The sequence below is a fragment of the Lepisosteus platostomus genome, chromosome 7 (assembly GCF_059453375.1).
Source record: "Lepisosteus platostomus isolate fLepPlt1 chromosome 7, fLepPlt1.hap1, whole genome shotgun sequence".
NCBI lineage: Eukaryota > Metazoa > Chordata > Actinopteri > Semionotiformes > Lepisosteidae > Lepisosteus > Lepisosteus platostomus.
The window spans coordinates 19,277,581-19,299,832 of NC_142617.1; the positions used below are offsets into that span (position 1 = coordinate 19,277,581).

Genomic DNA, 22,252 nt, shown 5'->3' on the forward strand with positions numbered 1-22,252 from the left:
ATATAAAGTTTAGAAAATTAATTCTGATAAGGCCAAGTAACATTAAAAATGCAGTCATATCACACATATCGTCCCCACAAGTTTTATTTTTAAAATTGGCAATAACAATGCTATTTATGCCATAAAAACCACAGTAAGAGGAGCTGCGTAGTTCAAAGAATTTTTAATAAAATGTACAATCCTGGAAATGAAATGGGGAAAAACAAAATTCTTAAATGTGAAATTTTAGAACTTTTCTTTCAAAAACAATGCAATAATAGTATAACGGACAAGCTAGCTTCTCGGCATTATCACTATCCGACTTAATTTGCCTCATTCATAAATGAGTATTTTCTTGGTTTTCATTTTTACAGTTCAGTAGTGGCTGTATACAATATAACAACAAGTCACCAGTCTCAACTGCAAAAGCTAGAGCACCTTCAAAAAGATGTGGAACAATTAATCAATAATAGCATTTCATACTAAAATAACGCTCTTCATATACAAAGTGTTTAACATTAACTACCTTCCTTCAATTCCAAAGTAAAGCTGAAAAACATCACCACAGCCCTTCTCACTCAAAAAATGATAGAGCTGCCCAAGGTCCATGTGATTTCCCCTGTTTCCATGTGCATCAAATATCGCTTCCTCAAACACAGTGAATCGACGATGCAAATCAAGCTCTATGTGAGTATCGACGCCATCCCTGCCCAGAGGAATGTCTTCCCTGTGGCGAATCATGATTCTTTGCCACGTCAAACGCCTAACCCTAGGAAATAAAGAACAGAAAAGAATCCTATCAGCATTTATTACAAAATGTTAACCATTTTGTACAAGTGGATGGGTCTGATGAGTGTTGCTACCAAGTCATGAAACCACTTCAGTCTAGAAGGGGTTTCCAAATTCTCTGTAATTTCACTGACCTGAAAGCAAAAATACATGTAAAATGCACACATTTCCAGAATATTTGCTGCTAAAACAAATATATTAAGAAATAAATAACGTTAATGATTCAAGAGGGCAAGGATCATTCCCACTTTCTTCTGCATTATCTATGAAGAGACGTAATTCTGGTGTGGTAGAAGTAACAGCTAACTGTCCAAAATCACTGGTCATGTAAGACTTCTGAGCAGTTTAACTAGTGAAGGCTAGTCCAGTGCAGCTCCTCCCCTCTGGATTCTGGGCTATGTTATTTCCAAGTGGAATTCTGTCAAATGGGTTTGTATTTGCCAAGGTGTTCTTGGTTGGTCTTGCTAAATCTATACTAAGCAAGGCTGGGTCTGGTCAGTACTGGGACGGGAGAGCTCAAAGGAAATTACTACAGTAAGTGATGTTTGTGGACAAGCAGAATTTTTAAACCAGAATCCAATTGATGACTGGTTGCCATTGTGCAGTAGGTGGTGCTGTATTTCAGACGAGACGTTAAACTGAAGTCCCATCTACATTGTCCCAGAAAACTTTCAAAAGAGTAGGGGAACTAACCAGTGTCCTGGTTAAATTCCACCCTAATGTTCCTCCTAAAGTTTCCCTTTGTGTTAAGTAATTTGTTTTCTCTATCTTTGTCTAATCTGAGTGCTGAGCAGGGTAGCTGGCACATAATGGCTGTTGTACCTCAGTCATGGATTAAATTACCCCTGCATTACGTAACATTTTTATGATCTTTTAGGATTTCCTTATTAATGTCTGCTGCCTGTCATGTTATCAGTAAGAGCCGCATCAGGCCACCACTTTTTGCTTCTGCTCCTTTAGGTGCCAAGGGGCTCAGGGTGACACAGAAAAGCAGATAACCAACATGGCTGTCATCTCTCCTACTTTTCTATAAAGGTTTTATGTCAAGGTGATGGGCTATCTGAGATTTCAATTTTTTGGAATATTGAAAATAAGAAAAATACCCCAAATGTAAAAAACTGCAACAAGAACTCACTGATTTGTTTATTTTAAGGAATTCACGCTGCTTTCAAGTCCTCCTCTCCTTGCATGCATATTCAAAACAATGTTCACAAGCAACAAACCAAGTACGCATCAATATTGATTACATTATACATTACAATATTGATTTGGACAAGGCTTAAGATCTTTAGTGAATGGCTCTTTAAAAATAAATTTAAAAGATTAACTATACCTTGCCCAAAACTCCTCACAAGCAGACCGGGGTCCTTCAACACACACGACACCAGGCTTCCCAGGCATGCTGAACCCAGTTAATCCCAGCTCTTTGGACCAGTCCAGAATATTCTTCCTCTTCTGCTTGTTGTAAATGTGATGGCTGTAAATCCAGAGCCTCGAAAACATATTTTCTGGCACCGAAGAATCCACCTGCTTCTTCAGAGCTGAAGTTGGGTTTTTATTAATATAGAGATGAGCATTGTCCTTAACCCATTCAATCGCAGCCAAGACACAGACGTCCCCACAGCAGGTATCATTCAAGTATGCGTTTAGATCTGTATGTAACTGAGTCTGTTGTGTCCTATTGAGTTCTGAAGACCTAAAAAGAAAGCACAATGTTGGAAGGGTAAGGGTGAATGGTTATAATATTACTCTGTATATTATAATATATAATACAGTATATATATATACACACACTCTGTATATTATAATATTACTACTCTGTACCTTTCATTTTTGTACTTGTTTCTTATTATGTATGCGTTACCATGATTTAGTTTTTATCCTTTACTCAACACCCCTTTCTTCAATACATACCTGACAGTGATTTCTGGTAGAACTGTGGGATAGTTTACAAGATAGGAGCAGGAGATTGAGAAAGTCACCTGCAACAAGAAACAGCCCATGGAATATTTTCCATGCCATTACAGCAAAACCATCTACCAACATGGTAGAGGCAAGAGTTTCTATTAACAACAAAACTTCAGAAAGATAAAGGGTGGATGTGTAGAAGGAATTAAAGGAGGTGGCTGCCTCAGCATGCATAGGCTGAAAAGGAACAAGTAAAGGTTTATTCCATACTGTAGAGAGAAGAAAAGAAACACAATGTTTCGGCTGTGGAACCTTCTTCAGATGCAGAAACGTTGTGTTTCTTATATTCTCTTTTCAGAGTGGATGTGTAAACTAGGATCCTGAAGAGCTACAGTCCAGCAGGTCTCATAGGTCACCATTAAATAATCACATTTGAAAAGACTTCTAAAGTGCATAATTTTGATCAACTCAATAAACTAACTGATTCAGTCAAGGCAGGAATTTAAAACTGTGGTTCTTGTGAGTTATGAGGTGTTAGCATTTTCATTTCCCAAAATTTTTCAACCACTTAAGTCGGTTAGAATTTCTCAAACTTTATTGGTCATCATAACAAAATTGTTTGAAGTGCTCAAAACATGACTGGAGGCTGACCCAATATAACCTGCTGGGTTGTGTCTCTCCAGGACCGAGGCTGCCCAACAGTAATGCATGTTAGTGCCATCCTCTTTAATTCCCATGAAAGTCTGTACCCTGCTCCTTGCCTTTAGGATATTTTCTGTCATGAAAATGAAGCTAGATGCAGATTTAACAGTTATGTACCTAGAATATTAATCATGGCTAACAACATTTATTTCAGTCAGCAAATATTTTCTCAAAATGGATCAGTGACGACTGTACAATCAAGGGCTACTGCTTGCAAATTGTGCTTTAACCGCTGTACACTAACAGGTTTAAGGTGAAAACAAGCTGGTGTCTACTTGTTCCTTATTGGTACAATTATGCAAGCGGAAAGAAGACAATGTCTCATGTTGCAGTGACCAATATTTACCAGGTTCTCACTGTTAATGTCCAGTTTTTGCTGTATGGTAAACTGAGGCCTGGAAGTGGGAATGGCATTTGTTCTACCTTCAACATAGTCTCTGAGCTCTGCTAAAGCCAGCTGGTCATCAATGACCAACTCTTCCTGACTAGGAAACATACTCAACAGCAGCTCAATTTCAGAAAGCTGTTTGCCTGCTTCTTCTATCCCAGCCATGTCTAAATTATCTGCAATAAGAGAAAAACAGACACCGACTTGATTTTAATACATGAAACAGGAGAATTAGCAAGATTCTGAAAAATCTGAGGTTTCAGGGGAATGGTATTATTAGTATTAGTCATAATACTATTATATTATACTACTAATGCTAATTTAAAGACGCTAAAGAAATAAAGTTTTGAAGATTCGATAACTATGCAGATACAAAATCATTTTTAAGATATGTTTTTAAGAAGTTTAAAACATTACGAAATGTGAAATACTAAGATAATTATACCCAATAAAACGTAACAGTGCCTGTGACAAAATTATACAATACTATCATTGAGAACTTTACTGCGGTATTAATGCTGTTTTTATCTTCTTATACCTTTTCAGTTAACACAGTTATTATATAATTAAAGGCATGGTTCTATGCTTTATGCAGAAGTCATAAAACATATCAAAGTTGAACTTGATTTTTAAAATTGTGAATTACCTCAGCGGAAATGTATTTTTAGAGCCACTGTAACTAACATTTCCCAGACACAATCAAAACAAGTCCACGTTTTGACGTTGAACTGATTCCGGGATCATAGGAAACACGTGCTCTGTCTATCAGTATGACCCCGGATATGGGAAGCGGCTCACGTTACACGTTACATGTATTGCTGCAAGTAAAACCATATGCTGGTCTCAGCGTAAATATACCGGTGTTTTGTTAGCTTTTGTGTTTTATTTCTGTTAGATTTAGTAGAAAGGATTTGTATTTTTTTAGTCTAGGTAGTTGTCTGTCAAGATCATACAGTACTTTTATTTACCAGCAAAAGTGTACATGCGAAATCTATATACCTAGTATTGAGGTTATAGTGGGGGTCTCAGTCTTACTGTGACTGATCATTTTAAACAGGTAATGATATAAGATGTTGTAAGGTTACAAAACACTCAGTTTTCTGCTTTTGTACTTCAAATACTTACCATGTGTGTTCTACCTCGGTAATAAAGTTGATGGTATAACGAAGTGAGAAATGGGATTATCGCTGAACAGTACGAGAGCACGCACTTCAAACAGTGCTGTAGCTAACCCAGGAGATGATTTCTGATAATACTTCTTGTGCATGTTAAGTGATATACACATACGTCTGAATATTAGTTTCTTCTGTCTTAGAAATGTTTTTCTTGCGCAGTTATCCCATCAGACATAGTTGTAGCAGTAGACAATTTAGTTCATCCAAAATGAGTATCATAACCGTATTGCAGCGTATTGTTAGAAAAAAAGTAACGACAAAAAGTATGTGATCATTGTATTTTATCGATCTCGTGTGAGTTATTTTGCAAAGAGAGCAATCGAAAGCCACCTTTATTTTCTTTTTAACTTTTTAGTTGTTCTTTGTCACATATAGTCACCCTGCTGGAGAGTAATGGGTAAGAAGAGAGCAAAGGAAAAACATCTCAGAGATGAAGATCCAGTTGACGTTACAGGTAAGAAAAGGAAGATACTGTAACTGTATTTAAAATTTTCTTCAGTTGTTCTCAAATCTAGAGTTACTGCTACTTACATGTTCACATCTCAGTTGGATCTAAACTGTTAAACCTGTCTGTCTCTTAGAATGTTGTTGTTTTTACTAACCATAACTTTCTAATCGGTATGTTTGGTATTCTTATCTTTTAATATGTGTTGTAGTTCTGTGTTGAATCTGTCTAGCTTCATTTAAATGTGTAACGCCCCTGTTTGAAACTGCAAGTACTTTTGATTCAGGTCTTTGCTTTTGTTATAGTACTGAATAGAAGATAATTTGTACTGTTTTCCGTTAAAGATGCCTTAATGACTTTGATGGAAGTAATTTAAATTATATTTTTGTAACAAAACTAGACATGTATAGTAAACCCTTGGTTTAAAGGACTTCAGATTCAACAGACAAAATCTGCTAAAGGGGAATTACATAGGTAAAATCCAAAATTCTGATGTTCCCTGCAATAATGTTGAAATGACAGAATAAAGCAAAGTTCAAATAAATACTATATGTTTGAAATTCAAGAATATCAGCTGTGGTTTATTGTGGTAGGTTAATTGCTTGCGATAGGTTTGTGTTTCTAATTATTTAGCAAATTTTGTACAGTTTGTTTATGACAGAAATAAAGAACTTGTTTATGTATATTCAAAGGCTTTATTAACAATTTTCATTGACTGTGCTGATTAAAGTTGTTAAAAAAGTCAAAAGATCCAGTAAGCATATAGTGTGTATATATACTGTATATATGTTTTTTTTTCTCATATAATAGTGTGTTTTGGGGCTGAAAAAGTCATTTGTAATTTACTAGACATTCAACAATAATGGACACCCCTTCCCTGAGGGTTTGCTGTATGTTCTTAAATTTGGACCCATTTTCATGTGACATCCCTTTAAGGTTTGATAAAGATACCCCAAAGGACTTCTTCAGAATTTAGAGTGAAACATAAACCAAGGGTTACAAGTGGAAACTGTGGGCAGCACACTTAAAATCAAGAACAAGAAGCACTTCTTTATGTAAAGACTTGTGGGAGTGACTAACAAGCTACCCAGCCATAATACTCTAGTTTCTTTGAAAAATAGCAGCAAACAATACAGATGGACCAAATAGCCTAATCTGTTTTGTAACCTTTCTTATGTTCTCATGGTATGTTCTTAATTAAATCCACAGTCATTTTATCGTTAGGTTTGTTTAACTGTCTTGATTGTGAATTCACATTTGACTGTTGATAATGAGTTCATCCCTTAAAGGAGATGTCCTGTGAAATGCTGTTTGAGCAGAAATAGACATGTTTAAAATGTACACTTAAGTCGTTTTTAAAATCTTTGTATATTGAGAGTCTATGTGGCCATCTTTCTTACTCAATTGTGGGTAACAAACAGGTCCCAGATTCCCTTAAAGCTTTCTATTGACAGATCACAGTGTGTCAGATTCAAGATCTTGACTGCGCAATGTATAAAACTACAGTGCCTTGCAAAAGTATTCAGAGCCTTGACCAATTCTCTCATTTTACCAAATTACAAATCCTACGTTGAAATTTTGTTCTCTGTGATATTTTTATTTCAAAACATTGAAACTCAAAAGTAGTTATTTTAATGTGACATTATGTTATGTTACCAAACATTCTTAAGAAAAAATTAAAAAATTAAAGAAAAAACTGAAATATGCTGTTTGCATAAGTATTCAATCCCCACATTTTAATATTTTGTAGAGACACCTTTTGCCTTTTGCAGCAATAACAGCTTTAAGTCTTTTGAGGTACGTTTGTACCAGCTTTGCGCACTGTTCAGGATTGATTTTGGCCCATTCTTCCAGGAAGATTTGCTCCAAGTTGTTCAGGTTAGTCAGATGACGCTTGTACACCGCAATTTTCAAATAGTGCCACAGTTTTTCAATTGGATTGAGATCAGAGCTTTGACTGGGCTATTCTAAGACATTCACCTTTTTGTTTTTGAGCCACTCCAATGTTACTTTAGCTTTGTGTTTGGGATCATTGTCCTGCTGAAAGATGAACTGTCTCCCAGGCTTCAGTTTTCTAGCAGACTGAAACAGGTTCTCTTGCAGTATTTCCCTGTATTTTGTACCATCCATTCTTCCTTCTATTTTAACAAGATGCCCGGTCCCTGCTGATGAAAAGCAGCCCCATAGCATGATGCTACCACCACCATACTTTAATGTATGGTGTTTTTTGAGGTGTGGGTAGTGTTAGATTTGCACCACACGTCGCTTAGTCTTTTAGCCAAAATTCGATCTTGGTATCATCAGACCACAAAATCTTTTCCCACATCGCAAGTGGATCGCTATCATGCTTTGTGGCTAACTCCAGACATGCTTTCACATGGTTCTTTTTGAGTAATGGCTTCTTTATGCCATTCTCCCATACAGGCCATTGTTGTGCAGAGCTCTTGATATGGTTGACTGATGCACCTTTACTCCGCTCTCAGCTATTGAACTCTGTAGCTTCTTCAAAGTGATCATTGGCCTCTCTGTGGCTTCTCTCAGAAGTCTCCTTGTTTGCATAAAGAGTTTTGAGGGACGACCTTTTCTAGGCAGTGCCTGGGTGGTTTGATGTAGCTTCCACTTCCTGATAATTGAACCAACACAGCCCTCTGGGACATCCAAACACTTATTGGTAATCTATGATATTGCTTTGTACCCTTTTTCTAAGTTATGCATTTTTTAAGTCATGTCTAACTTCTTTAGAATGTTCTTTAGTCTTCATTTTCACAGAAGTCCTTCAGATTCACAACCTGAATAATGATCCTTGAACTGTGGGGTGTTTATCCCAAAAAATGTGGCAGTTGTTTGAATGATTCACAGGTAGAGTCCAATTGTAAGGCAGTTGTGACCTCGTTAGGGCAATTGTTTTTCACCTGTCAGAACTTCTGCATCACAGGGATGCTTGTACAAACAGCATAATTCAGTTGTTTTTTTTCTTAAGAATATTTTCTAACATAAAACACCTTAAAATAATTTTGAGTTTCAGTACTTAGAAATAAAAATATCACAGAGAACTAAATGTCAGTGTAGGATTTGTAATTCAGTAAATGAGAGAATTGGCCAAGGGTCTGAATACTTTTGCAAGGCACTATGTATAATATATAGACTGGTATTTTCCATTCTAAATGCTTCTTCTTTTTAAAAATACACTTTTGACCTTGTGTGTTTTCTTGTTGATCTTAAGGTAGCCATCCATTGTGTTGTGTGAAGATTTTGAAATTATATCTTCACTTTTCATGCTCAAAGAGATCCAGTTTCTTTACCCAATCTGTGTAGGACATTCATTTAATACCAGGGAATAATCTAAGTTTTTTTGTGTGGTATAAGAACCTGCTAATATTTTTTAAGCATTAAACTATAAAATGATGTGAAAAGTTGCTGTGGATATAATCTAAGATTAAGGAATTAGTATATTGCTGATTGAATTAGAGAATATATATATATCTTATTACTGTGTATACAGTTTGCAGTGAAAATATGTGGCACAGGAGCTTGGCCACTTTACAAAGTTATTTTAAATAATGTTTTAAAAACGTTTATGAGGGACAAATTATTTTTATTTCAGTGAGAGTGAGAAAGTACTGAACTCTTTCTTGTAGGGCCTAATTGCAGGCACATTCGGAAAGGAATAGACAGCAGTCTGCTTAAAAAGACTGTGCAAGATGTCAATTGGAATGCCTGCCAAGACTGTAAGGGCGATGAGATTCCTGCATCCACGTCTGCGGAAGAAAACAGTGAAGGCCCGGGGATTTGGTTCTGCCTCAAATGTGGTCACCGGGTAAATATCTATGACATTAGGGACATGAATCAAAGGTGTAAACAAATTGAATTCATATACTTAACAAGATAATACTAGACAGTTTTAAAGAAGAGATCTGGTTAGCCTCAGTTATAAGATCACTTTATTGGCCATACACAATTTCTTGTATTAGAAATTTGTCTTTTCCAATACCCCAACTTGCTCTCTATGAGACATACAGACAGGGAGAGAAACTTGGGGTCAGACCTGACCCTGCAGCCATTTCTAGGGTGCCCCTGGAGCAGTTGGGGTTAGTTATTGAAGAGGCTGTAACCAATGCTGAAACGGCTTAGTGGCCAAAATATTAGGAACTCCCAATCAGACCACTTAGTGGCGGGCAACTGATTAAGCATTCGTGAGAAAGATGTAACCATATATTTTGCTGAACAGAATAAACCAAAGATTTCTTACTGAAAACCAGTGGAACTGGTAGAAATGTGTATTTCAGTAGCAGTTAACTCTTGACACTCTCAACCAATGGCTTTCCTGCAAGAACAATCGGTTGCTTTTGGAGGTTCCTACTTTTTTGAGTGTATTTTTAACTCCTTCCAGCATCTTTTTAGGTTGAGTCAATATTTTGACTTTCTGTAAAAAAACAATTCTACATGGACTTGTCTTCTCTGTATATTTTTAAAGTTTCATCCCCGCTTTATCTTCATGAAGTTGTGGCATAGTGTGACCTTTAGGCTCATGACTAACAGGTTGTGAGTTTGAGTCCCCACTGCATGCAGACATGGCTTTCATATCCTTAAGTGAAGTTCTTTGCCCCAGTGTCTCCAGTCTACCCAGCTATATACATGGAAACGGGTATTGCTGGGGGGTAATCGCGGTGATGGACTGGAGTCCCCTAGCCCTCCGAACACTACAGAAATCAGAATTAGCTATTGAAGGGCTCTTCGCCTCTTTTTTTTCTGTACATCAATTAAATGAGTTGAACCTGCTTCTTTTGATCTCTCTTAATACTGTAGATCTCAACAATAAGAAACTGTAAGTGAATGTGATTACCTATTCAAAATTGGATTTAAACTTGAAAGTTAATTTGGTAAGGTGATTTAAAGCTATAAAAGTGCTTTAAAGGAGCCACAGCACCTATGTTTAGTAGTTGTACCGGTACCTCAAAAAACAGACAATTTGCAACAGAAAGGCCAATCATAATTCACAGAAAAATTAAGGTCAGCTAGTAATTTGTTTGCTTGTTATTGGTTCTCTTTAAAAAAGCTGCTAGATCTGAATAAGGTTAAACCCTTGAGAGAATTTTCATGCTTTAAAAGCATATCAGTTCTAATTAAGCTAATGCACCCCAAGTCATTTTCGATCCATACTGATGGATGTTGCATTGTCAATTTCAATTATACCTACGACTCTGACTTTGTTAAGGAAGTGATTTTCTGTGTGTTAAAGGGTTGTGGAAGACACTCTGAAAATCAGCATGCCTTTAAGCACTATGAGAAGCCTCATTCAGACCCGCATTGCTTGGTGCTCAGCCCGGACACCTGGAGTGTTTGGTGAGTTGAAAAGTGAGAGAAAGCAGTTTAGTTGAATGGTAAGCATTTAAACCTGCCAAACTTTTTTGCCCTGTAATCTTCTTTAGCTTATGAAGCATATTAATTAACAGTAAAATTACTTTAAGTGAAACCTCTTTTCATGCCACACTGAGCAGCTGTACTAAATTATATGTCAGGTCCTCCAGCAGATGCAGGCAGGTTGTACATTAAACATTGTTTTCAGTGAAAATGATTAATGGATCTCCTCAACTGTTTTCATTGTTAGTTGTGCTTTTCCACTGTGCTTCGTTCTACAGCAGTTGAATTTCTGTACTTCAAGTGTAGTAAATGTTTTTTACAGCAAGCAGTGTGATGTAAAGCTAACAGTAGCGATTTCTTTTTTCTTCCTCCTATCACTTCACTTGCTTAAAGTATTTGAATGATTTAAACATTTAGTATCTGTGAATTGTGTTTAATACGTATACAATTATATTCATTTTCAAAATATCTTCAGCAAGTGCACGCATTCCTCAAGCAAGCAGTCACGTTTCACAATATACTGAGGCATTTCTCACCTTCCTCAACTGCTGCCTTTATATTCTCAATAGGGTGTAGCTTGGACTAAGAATATGTCACCCTTCACTTGGATTCAGCTCAGGTGGTGTAAATGGCTTAAGTCCTCCATTGGTGATATTAGTGAACCTGTTTAAAATATGTCACTATAAATGTTTAGAGCAGAGTATTGTCCATACATAAAAACTTTCAAATAATGATTTTTTCTTTACATAGCCTCAGTGCTTTCATTTTTTGTACTTATTTAATAACTGTATTGTTTTATTTCGGGATACCGGAAGATTTGATTCTCCTCCCTTTTGCAGTTTCAGGAAATAAGTACACCATGGTTCAAACATGACAGAGTTCTGAATGCTTAGAACAATCAGATGAATATAAAAATTAAATATTAATACTGGCTTCACCATCATCAGATATCATGTTGACGAGTTATTTAAAAAGTAGATATGATATGAATTGGCCAGCATAGTAATGCAGTGGTTAGCATTGCTGCCTCACAGTTGCTGCGGCCCTGGTTCAGTTCCTGGGGTTTTATCTGTGTAGGGTTTGTATGTTCTCCCTGGTGATAGACGGGTGTCCAGTCCAGGGTGTATCCTGCCTTGCATCTGTTGCTTGCTGGGATAGGCTCCTACTGTCATATGACTCTGTATTGGGTAAAGTAGTTAAAAAAGTTATGGATGGATACAATAAGAATTCTGTTGATATGTTTAAAAGTAGTTGCAGAGGACAAAAAGAAACATTGAAAAACAGCAGCTGTGAACATTAGACTGGGACTAATTCAGGATTGTATTGCCAATATTCTGCTGTGCGGAGATGAACACACACTGAAACAAGTGATATTAACTACTGTGCTAAGAACCTAATGCGAGTCAAACCTAATCTTTAATTTGCGTCGTTCCTGTGAACATTTGATAGCAGGTTTTCAGGTTAACCTGCTGTTTTGTCTGTGTATTTTGGTACAGGTGCTATATGTGTGATGATGAGGTTCAGTATTCCCGTACTGGACAACTAGCTCAGCTCGTGAACAACATTCGGAAGCAAGCCCTTTCAGAGATGACCAAGAAAACTCTGACTAAAAGTAAGTCCAGCTTTGCTTGCTTTCCTCTGTTGTCTTACAAGAATAGTGGTATTTAAAACATTAGGCATGTCTGTTCAGAAATATCACCCTAAATCATCTGTCTGCCTCATTTCCCACAAGCCAAAATTGAGCTTCTGCAGTTGATTTTTTCAGTGTCATGCTTTCATAAAATAACATAACATCACTTTATTAGCCCTATACAATTCCTTGCATAAGGAATTCGTCTTTTCGCATACTCCAGCTTGCTTTCCATGAGACACACAGACACACAGATAGGGAGAGTGCCTATCCTCTACCATTTCCCTTTACAGTTTTAAGTTCAAGCCCAAATACAGATGTGAGATCATATTTGGCATTATCCACAAGTCCACAATCTTTTTTTGTGAATCCTACAGCAGTCATAGATCTTGAAATTCCCAAGGAAACACTAAATGACACAACATCTGAGGAGAACAAGAATGACCAGAAGAAGGACACTAAAGCAGACATCGCTGGAAAAAAAGAAGAAAGGTTGTCGCTCAAGAAGGCACCTCAGACCAATAGCAATAGTGTAGCTGTTAAAGGGCTCAGCAACCTTGGAAACACATGTTTCTTCAATGCTGTTTTACAGGTAAAATCCGTCTTCATAAAGCTATAGCAGAACAGAATGTGCCCAAGCAGGTTTGTTTGTTAATGCTGATATTCTGCACAGCTATCTCCTTGCTTTGGGGTTATTGTCTACTTACTTAATGTGGGTCTTCAAATAGTTGAAAAACTTCAACAGTTATTTCACTGCTTTGTACAGTATGTGCTGGTATTTTTTCAAACATTAAGAACAGTTATCTTCCCACTCCTTGTATAGACATCTATGTCTTATTGGATTTTTTCACAGTTGAAAATGCCTATTTTCTCTATAGGGAGTAGAAGCCAGTATTTATACAAATGAGGTAAAATAAAATAAAATTACAATCACTCCTTATGTAAATCCTTGGAAATAGTGCTGGTTGGTATGTGTCTTGGGCATAATGTGTGCTTTAGTTCTGGGAAAAGGTTCTTGGATACCAAAAAAAGTTAAAAAAAAACATGCCTAGATTTTAAAATGTATCCTTATATTGTAGTTTCAATTTATTCTAACAGAACCTTTCCCAGACTCAGTTCCTGAGACAGCTTCTCAATGAAATGAAAGATGAAAAGACAACTCTTCAAATTACACCACATCTGTCCTCTCAACTGGTATGTCACAACTGTGTGCATTGTGTTTTTTTCCTGTTTTGTACCTGACATGAGTGAAAAGGCATGCCAATGATGATTGTGGAAACTGATGTATTTTTAGGAGCCCCTTGTCATCAACCTGGACAGACCTGGCTCTCTGACACTGGCGATGTGTCAGGTGCTGAATGAAATTCAAGAAACTAAGAAGGGTGTTGTTACTCCAAAAGAACTTTTCTCCCAAGTCTGTAAAAAGTAAGTTAAAAGATGAGTGTTCTTTTTCATCTTCTCAGTCACTGAATGAAAGTGGGATAATACTTTGCTTGCTATGCAGAAGTTTACAGTATATTTTTAATGGATAAAATGTTGCAGGTTCTCTCTTCTTCAGCTTCAGTTTTTGTAGGTTAGAAAATGGGAATAAATGGATTGTGTAAGGGCGGTCATATTGTCGACTAAGCCTGTTTGCAAACCCAGGGGACTGATTCGTTTATTGCAGTGGGTTTGGGGCTTATATGAGTTGTGCAGTTTGACATCTCCTGTTATGTATGGGGTCAGACCCCATATTCAATAACTATTTCAGCCAAACATTAGATGGCCTAATCCCCTATAACAAAAGATCAGTCCCTTCCTGCATAGTGTTAAATGCTTTTTAATCTTGAGTCCTGAGTAGTCACATCGTCCTAGCATTCTTGCCTTACACCGTGAGACCTGTGTACACTCTCCTCAGCAAACTCGGTGTGTGATAGGCATCATTCTCATTGATCCGAGTCCAGATTACACTTGCCATCTCACTAATGCTTCTGAGAACCTAATCCAAACATCGCATGGTTTATCTAGTGACATCCACGGCACTGATGTCACAGGTAACAGGTTGGCTAGCAGGAGTGGTGGTTCAGGCTGGGCCAGTCTGGTGTTCAACCGCTTGAGCTACACTTTCATTTTCTACCTTGCATCCTCCATCCTTTGAAATGAACATGGATGTGTGAAGCTCATTTTTGTGGCTTGGCATCCGTTCCTCAACCACAGTTAAATGTCTACTGCACTGTAAAAAATGGCAAAAAAAAAAAAAGAATGTTCTTTGCTGTGTTATCCAGGGCCGCTAGATTCAAAGGCTTTCAGCAACAAGACAGCCAGGAGCTTTTACGTTACTTATTGGATGGTATGAAGGCTGAAGAGATGAAGGTGAGTAAACCTAGGGCAGAGCTGCTTTATATGTGCCGAGGGTTCCAGGTAGTAGTGTCTTAGAATTGGTACCAAGCAAATACTTAAGACCTGTGCACTGCATCTGTGCATTTACCCATTAGAGTTGTATGGACATATCTACTCGGTGTCACTAAGAGTTTAGTATTTATTCAGTATCAGACGTTATCTGTTGCTCCAGGTAGGATGGTTTCTTCTCCAATGCCTTTTACCTCAAGTTAGAAGAGCAACAGAGTATTCTGTATCCAGCTTTATCTGATATTTGCATTTTCAAAAGACAACAATCTTCTTGGAAGGTTCTGCAGATTGCAACTTTTATCAGTTTGCCTGTAGTACTGTTGCATTCAGCTGGCACGCATCAGATTGGCAGGGACCCAAAAAAGTCACCATGTTACAAAGTGCATGTTCACTGTAAAGTCTTCATTGTTTTTAATTAAGCGGTATTAAAGTAATCTTGAAACCTGATGTCCTTTCATATTTTTTCGTGTTTTTTTTTTCTGTAGAGAGTAAGTTCAGGAATATTGGAAGCATTAAATAATTCTGGCAAACTCATAGAGGCAGAAGAATCCAAAAAATTAGTTAAAGGTAAGCGATTACATAGCATGACAATACGTTATTGTAATCTGAATTCCCCTTTAAGAGAAGTTGTGTTAATCAGTCATTTAATTAATCTGTATTTAATATTGTATAATAATTTCCTCAAATGTGGGGGAATTTAAGTACCTCATTTAAATACCTAATTTAAATAAACATGTTAGTGACGAAGAAACTTTTCTGTTTTGCTCTAGAAATAGCTAGTTGGGTTTTACTTTGAAGCAAAGTATTTAGTCCCTGAACAGTAATGAAGCGCCATTCTGTCCTCCTAGAGTATGAAAAGAATGGAGCACCTCGGAACTTTGTTGACCAGGTGTTCGGTGGAGAGCTCACAAGTACGGTTATGTGTAAGGAATGCAAAACTGTGAGTGGCAAATCTGATTTTTCCTCATTTGTGTTTGCCTAGTCTGTTGCACTGTTTTTGATATCAAACAGCAATCTTAAACGTATTGCTTACCAAAAAGAAAAAAGGAGAAACTAAATAAATCAGGAATTTACATCCAAAGCAATGTGAAGTATGACACGTTTATGCTTCAGACTGTATGATACTGATCTTGTATAAACCTTTCTTTGTTCGCTGCTTAAACTAATGTACTGTTTTTTCCTTATCTTAGGTTCTTATATGGAAGTGTTTAATAGATTCAAAACATAAACATGACTTTTCTGCAGCTATTGCATAGCATTCAGTTTAAAACTTTTAAAGCAGCACTGTAAGGATTCTGGTTTCTTTATTATTTGGGTGATACTTTTATCTAAAGCAATGAATTTACAATTATTCTTTACATATGTATGGTGATCGTTTATGCAGCTGGACTTCCAAGTTGGATATGATAGTGTCAGCTGGATACTTTGCTAATGGTGTCTCCTCCAGGTATTCAAATCAATGACCATTCCAGTACCTTAACCACTACTCCACACAGCCACCCCATTCAAGTTGCTCTGTTTTCCAGGTCTCTCTAGTCACTGAGATGTTCTTGGATCTGTCTCTCCCTGTTTCAGATGAGGTAATAATTCCTTTACAAAGTGTTGTTTAAAATGATGGGAAATAATCTAGTGGTGCTGAAATCTGCATCTGTTATTTCAGTGTTTTCATTTTTCTCTCACCAATAGAGTTATATTCAGAATTCTGGTACATGTGACAGACATGGAAAAACAGATTGGAGAACAAATAATGAGCGTATGAGGCTTCAAGGTTACAATGAAGTAGTCTCAGATACAAAAATATTTTTTCTTGTCCACCCAGTGATTTTCCTGTTTTTTTCCATGTTCTGTCCTTTTCAAGGCTTATAGGAAGAAGTCCACAAAGAAAGTGGTGAGGAGGACCAGTGAAAATGAGGAAGGTGATTCTAAGAAGACTTCTGTGTCTCCTGCTGAAAATGAGGAACTTCCCTCTGGCAGCAAATATCAGCAAAAGAAAGCAAAGAAACAAGCAAAGAAGCAAGCAAAGGTAGAAGAGTCACGTTGGGTGGAGTTCTGTTTTTTATAAACATTTACAGTTTGCGAAATCTTTTAATTTTTCATATTGTGCTCAAGCACAACCTGTATACTTCAAGGAGGAACTGCAGTCACAATTTCTGAGACCAGTTATTAAATCTCGATAACAAAATAAATTGATTGACAGTATCACAAATACCTGCAAACTTGAATTAGATGAAGCGGTTAAAAAATTGATGGATTGAGGTACAAACAATTTATGCAGTATATACCAGTGCATCTATGAAAATCACATTATTGTACAATACGATGCAAATTTTGAAATAGCTTGACATGCATTTTGCTTCCAGATCCAAAGGCGTCAACAGAAACAGGCAGGGAAGCTGGGACTTGGCTCCACATCAAGTCAGGACATAGAGCATGTTAATGGGGACGAGTCGCCAGCACAGGAAGAGATAGATCAGTCCGAACCGGGAGCCACAACACAAGGAGAAGCATGTTTGGAAAGCCGCGAACCGAATAACGCACCGCCAAGCAACTCGCAGAACAGCAAACAGCCAGACCACTGCGATGAGGAAACCCACTCGGGAGATGAAGCACAGCCTGAAGATTGTGAACCTTCGGATTCTTTAAGTGACAACCGCTTCAAAGCCCTGGATAACAAGGAGGGCTCAGGGGAAGATGAACTTGTTAAGGATATGAATTCCCTTACCATAAACGAAGATTTCATATCTCCCGATGACATAGACTTCGAAATCGATAGCTGCGGCGATGCAGTAGACACGAAGGCATACACTGTGGTGGACCAAGACCCAGAACTGGCTTTCACCACTCTTGCGGACCGAGAGACCCCGGGGAAACAGGACTGCTCTGTCCAGTCCTGCTTGTACCAGTTTACCGAAGTGGAACACCTCACTACCAACAACAGCCTGCAGTGCGTTACTTGTACGCAGCACAAAAACAAGGGGTCCAGATCTTCCTCGGATGGTATTGTTGTTGTTGTTGTTGTTGTTGTTGTTTTTTTAATACATTTCACAATATCGCAAAGTAAAACACGTAGGTACTGTAGGGTAGCTCCATTGTTTGAGGTCTAAAGCATCCTTTGGCTTTGATTTAATCTCTGAGCTTAATTATTTAACTGAATCAGAAGTCAAACTGCCTACTATTATGTCTTTATTTGTTTCCAGTTTAAAAGTACCTGGCTCCTGAGGAGTGGAGGTGCCCCATACCCACTGTAGGGGTTTGCAAAAGAACTTGCTTTTGTAAATTAGCAATATTTGCTTGTCCCTCAGGCTTTTATGTAGCTGAAAAATCGATTAGAATGTGTTTGACAAAGTTCCTGAAACTCAAGGCTATGTAATTCTAACTGTTTAACAGTTTGTAATTTAACATTTGCACCGGCAATTAAATTATGATTCTAAAATGATATGCCTTTCTAAAAAGATCACCTTGGTCTAAGGCTAAAATCTAGTGCTCCTTTTCTGATTTTACTCCTGGTGTGCAGACTAGTCCTACATCTAGACATTTTGATCTGCTAGGCTTGGCAGAGAGTGACAAGCGTGTCCTTTGGTTTTTCTCTTTGTAAGGAAGGTGAACTGGCAGTCTTTTAGTGTTTTTTCTCCACACAGTGTAAGTCTTAGTGGCTTTAGACCAGCAGCAGAGCACAGCAGCAGTCTGATTTGAGTTGCTTCAAAATGAAATGAAAGCACTACTTCCAACAGCAAATATCTAATTGTGCTAATCTGATGCTTCTTTTGAATCCCTGCTGGCCAGGCGAGAAGTGTGTATATACTGATGCCCTAAAGCAGATGCTCATCTCTTTGCCTCCACCAGTGCTTACTCTTCATTTAAAACGATTCCAGCAGGTAAAGTTTCACCCTTTATTTTAATCTGCTCCGGTGAGCGTAGCATTAGGTTATTAGGAAGATGTTGTGCTGAAACCTTTGTTTTTGTTGCATTGTGATTGTCTTCTTTTTGTGTTTTACTTAAAATTGAATTGAACCTGTCAAGGTTTTATAAGAACAGTTTCAAACGCAAGGACAGGCCTTTGGCCTCATCTCTCGATTTGTCGGTTTTTCAGTAACTAATTGATGCAGTGACCTCAATCTGCCATTTCTTTGAAAGAAGTGAAATGAACAATGTGGCTGGGCTACTTGTTGTCCCACAACCCTTGTGTCTCATTTTGTTAGTATTAAATGCTTTGTAAAAGAAATAAAAAACATTAAAAGTAAATGTAAGATCTAAAGCACCCTGCATCTTTCATAAATCAATAACACACATCTTTTATTCTTTATATAAAGAATAATATAGAACATGTAGTCCTGTCCTTTTTTTAAATTATTTAAATGGACACAACATGATTAATCCAAATCATGTCAGTTATAGTTAATTTATAAGCATTGCAATATTTAATATTCTGACACTGTGGCCAGGAACCGGAGTTCTACCAGTACAGAACATTTAGAACAAAAGGACCTATAATGTAAAAGCATTTGTCACCGGTTTGGTGTTATCATTAATTAAAACTGACTTTAACATCATATCTATAAAATAGGCAGTTTATTGCTACTTACTGTATTGTCTCTTTACTTTTGTTTTAATCCTTGGAAATAGCAAATATGTGATATTTCTGAATGCAGGTCAATATGACATGAACCAGATAAAAGGTGATCTAAACACATATTCCAAGCTGTCAGTTTAGCCTGCATCTACAACACGTTATTTATTGTCTCTTGTCTTTTTATTCTAGGTTGGATACAGTGTGTGTAAAGTGAATAGACATGTCATTTTTCCTCAAGTCCTAGACTTGGCCCCTTTCTGCACTACAAACTGCAAGGTAACTTTTCTCTAATTGAAGTTTTTTAGACTGTATTATAGCCTTGGAAAAGTATATATTTCACCTTTGTGTTTCTTTACAGAACGTACCTGAAGGAGAGAAAAAAGTGCTGTACCGTCTCTATGGAATAGTGGAACACAGTGGCACAATGAGGTCGGGCCATTACACAGCTTATGTCAAAGTTCGACCAAACAACTGTCTTACTAATCAGCTCAATGGACTTACGCCTCAAGGTATGTATTAGAACATGTATAATTCCAGTTAAACCATCTACAGGGGCACTGCTGTTTTTCAGCTGTCTTTTTAAAATATTTAAGGGCACAAACACAGTGGGCCATTGACTCTTGTCTCACAGTGACACGTGGTCCTGTTTGACTCATTGTTCATGCTTTTTACCAGCAGGTTTTAGAGTTGTCTTCTCCTGTTGTAAGATGTTTTTTTTGCAGAAAGAAAGCATCTTTGATTGGATTTGGGGTTACAAGAATTTAATATGAAGTTACTTTCATTTACTATGTTCAAGACTCTGATAAAGAGTTGTCAGAATGTACTGCACTTTTGCACCATGCAACTGGATGTGGATTATCATGATTGTGAGGACAGTCTTACAAGAAATACTAACTCAAAATACTAAAATCTTTTTTTTTCCTAGCAAGTGATAGTGAATCAGTGAAAGGATCGTGGTTCCATATAAGCGATACAAGCGTCCAAGCCGTACCTGAAACCAAGGTGCTGAACTCACAGGCCTACCTTCTCTTCTACGAGAGGATTCTGTAACTGACAATTTGGAAACACCAAAAAACTGAACCTCAGCTGCTTTGGAAACTGCTGTGTTGCCTGGAAGAACAATACAGTATACCGTTTCTTGGATATTTAAATTACCAATAATCCCATAAAAAATGCAAGATGTTTAATTCTATTAAAATTAGCAATAAAATTATTTAATGTATTCTCCTGCTTCTGAATCCCTAATTCACAGCACTTTGTAGAATGTATGTTGTGTGTGGTGTTATGGTAGATGCATTCCCAGAATCCACCACTGGGGGGAACCAGTTCATTGTTATAGCAATAATAACCTCACTAGCGTCCTATAAGCAATCCTGGAAAGAAAATGTGTCACAAGTCGTACATTAGTAACCTGTGATCCCAGGTGGCGAATTCTGCAAACAGCACATTCAGCTTGACGTCATGTGTATGTGTATTTGTTACATTGCAGTGAAAGGACTCTGTATGTTGTGGAATACATCAAGTAACTTTATTGCTTAACTCTAAGAACTTTAGGAGCTAAAATAATGTACTGAAAAGCAGTAAACTTGAATTGACTGAAAATATTTCAGATAACAAACTTAATTTGTATGCAATACAAGATTTATTTCTGTAACCTTTTATATTATATTGCAAAAACAATTAAAAAGTATTTTTATTTTATACATTGTGAATTGTGATGGTTTTTGTAAGATTTTCCCTAAAGCTATGAAGTTTGTGAAATTTTACTTCTTTTGATTGACATTGAGCAGGTGTATGGAGAAAATCACTCTTACCTTGGATTCTGTAGAATCCGTGACCACAGATTTTAAGTCTAGCATAAAATACAAGGTGGAGCGCTTTTACACTGCAGAACTGCTATTAAAAAGATTACAAAATCTATTCCAGAATGGGTGTGTCAAAATGACATGGCAGTCTGCTACCTTGACGTTATTTAATCCAAAGAACAGGGTCACCTTCTGAATGGAGTTTGCATGTTCCTTGTGTGCGCGCACTTGGAATTCTTTCACTCTTCCACAGACATGCTGGCTAAGTAAATTAATGTATCTTAATAGTCCCTGTATGCTTGTGAGGATGTGCCCTGCAATAGACTGGTGTCTTATTCAGGGTGTAACCCTGCCTTGCCCTCCCAGAATGGGTTCCAGGTTGTTACAATACTAACCAGGACTTTGTATATGTATATAGTGTTAAAACTTTTCACACTTGTTTCTTCTGTGTCTTTTTATAAACAAGCTTATAAATGGTTCTGTAAGTTTTTAACTTTGTTCTGGTGCCTTTCTAACACCATTTTTATTTATTTTTTTCAGTCACCTCCTGAAGTATTTGTGTGTAAAGAATGGGTTTTTCTAAGCAACTCATCTAGCAAACATTAAACGAGAACAAAAGATTCCTGTAAACAAGATTCTTCTGTCTTTGCTGACGAATCTACAGTATACCTTAACAGTTCAAGTGGATTCATCTAGGCAAGTTTCTTTTGTCTCCATCTCATTCCTGATCACATAGTCAAAAGAGCTACAAATTTGAATCTATTCCATGAGTAACTAACTTTATGGTTTCAGTTCTACTCCAAAAAGCATTATTGCAAGTATTCCTCAAAGCAGCGTGACTCCCAGTATACACTTTATTCCATTAATATCCCACATTGGATGTAGCTAGAAGCAAAAACACAATTGGTGGTAATAGGTAGCAGTATCATATTTAAAGTAGTTTGCTTTTCGTACTGTAACGCTAGATACAGCAGAGCACACCTACAATACAGTGCTGAAGAGCAGCGCAATGGCAGGATGTTTTCTCTGTGTATGTGGGATGACCCACCTCATGCCAGACTTCCAACTGTGGAAAGATTACAGGTATTCTAGAGGAGACTATTTCATGTGGA

At 37.2% G+C, this 22,252-nt stretch overlaps 2 protein-coding genes across 4 annotated transcripts; one reads left to right on the forward strand and one right to left on the reverse strand.

Moving 5' to 3' along the window:
- Positions 1-144: 144 nt before the first annotated feature.
- Positions 145-4,512, reverse strand: rwdd2b (RWD domain containing 2B). The gene is made up of 5 exons (XM_088639582.1): positions 4,413-4,512; positions 3,725-3,942; positions 2,683-2,750; positions 2,102-2,464; positions 145-748 (listed from the first exon to the last, which is right to left on the reverse strand). The coding sequence occupies exons 2-5, from the start codon at positions 3,929-3,931 to the stop codon at positions 502-504; spliced, it is 885 nt and encodes a 294-aa protein (XP_088495708.1). The 5' UTR covers positions 3,932-3,942; positions 4,413-4,512; the 3' UTR covers positions 145-501.
- A 37-nt stretch (positions 4,513-4,549) lies between these two features.
- Positions 4,550-21,036, forward strand: usp16 (ubiquitin specific peptidase 16). 3 transcript variants are annotated; one of them, XM_088639585.1, is made up of 18 exons: positions 4,550-4,823; positions 5,297-5,395; positions 9,025-9,203; positions 10,626-10,729; positions 12,244-12,359; positions 12,755-12,969; positions 13,476-13,571; positions 13,672-13,802; positions 14,642-14,729; positions 15,251-15,332; positions 15,614-15,705; positions 16,292-16,345; positions 16,624-16,788; positions 17,126-17,762; positions 18,549-18,640; positions 19,525-19,611; positions 19,694-19,844; positions 20,261-21,036. In XM_088639585.1, exons 2-18 carry the CDS (start codon positions 5,335-5,337, stop codon positions 20,383-20,385), a joined length of 2,475 nt encoding a protein of 824 aa, XP_088495711.1. In that variant the 5' UTR covers positions 4,550-4,823; positions 5,297-5,334; the 3' UTR covers positions 20,386-21,036. The 3 variants fall into 3 exon arrangements, with proteins under 3 accessions (XP_088495711.1, XP_088495710.1, XP_088495712.1); XM_088639584.1 differs by having other exon boundaries at positions 5,317-5,395; XM_088639586.1 differs by lacking the exons at positions 4,550-4,823; positions 5,297-5,395; positions 9,025-9,203 and having other exon boundaries at positions 10,632-10,767.
- Positions 21,037-22,252: the final 1,216 nt, after the last annotated feature.

Bases quoted from the DNA above. Each gene is read 5' to 3' on its own strand.
- rwdd2b (XM_088639582.1), bottom strand. From the start codon at position 3,931: ATGGCTGGGATAGAAGAAGCAGGCAAACAGCTTTCTGAAATTGAGCTG. The intron at 2,751-3,724 runs GTAAATATTGGT...TTCTTGTTGCAG, and splicing joins ACATTAACAGTGAGAACCTG to GTGACTTTCTCAATCTCCTG. The intron at 2,465-2,682 runs GTATGTATTGAA...CTTTCTTTTTAG, and splicing joins CTACCAGAAATCACTGTCAG to GTCTTCAGAACTCAATAGGA.
- usp16 (XM_088639585.1), top strand. From the start codon at position 5,335: ATGGGTAAGAAGAGAGCAAAGGAAAAACATCTCAGAGATGAAGATCCA. The intron at 14,730-15,250 runs GTGAGTAAACCT...TTTTTTCTGTAG, and splicing joins TGAAGGCTGAAGAGATGAAG to AGAGTAAGTTCAGGAATATT. The intron at 17,763-18,548 runs GTATTGTTGTTG...CCTGCTGGCCAG, and splicing joins GTCCAGATCTTCCTCGGATG to GCGAGAAGTGTGTATATACT.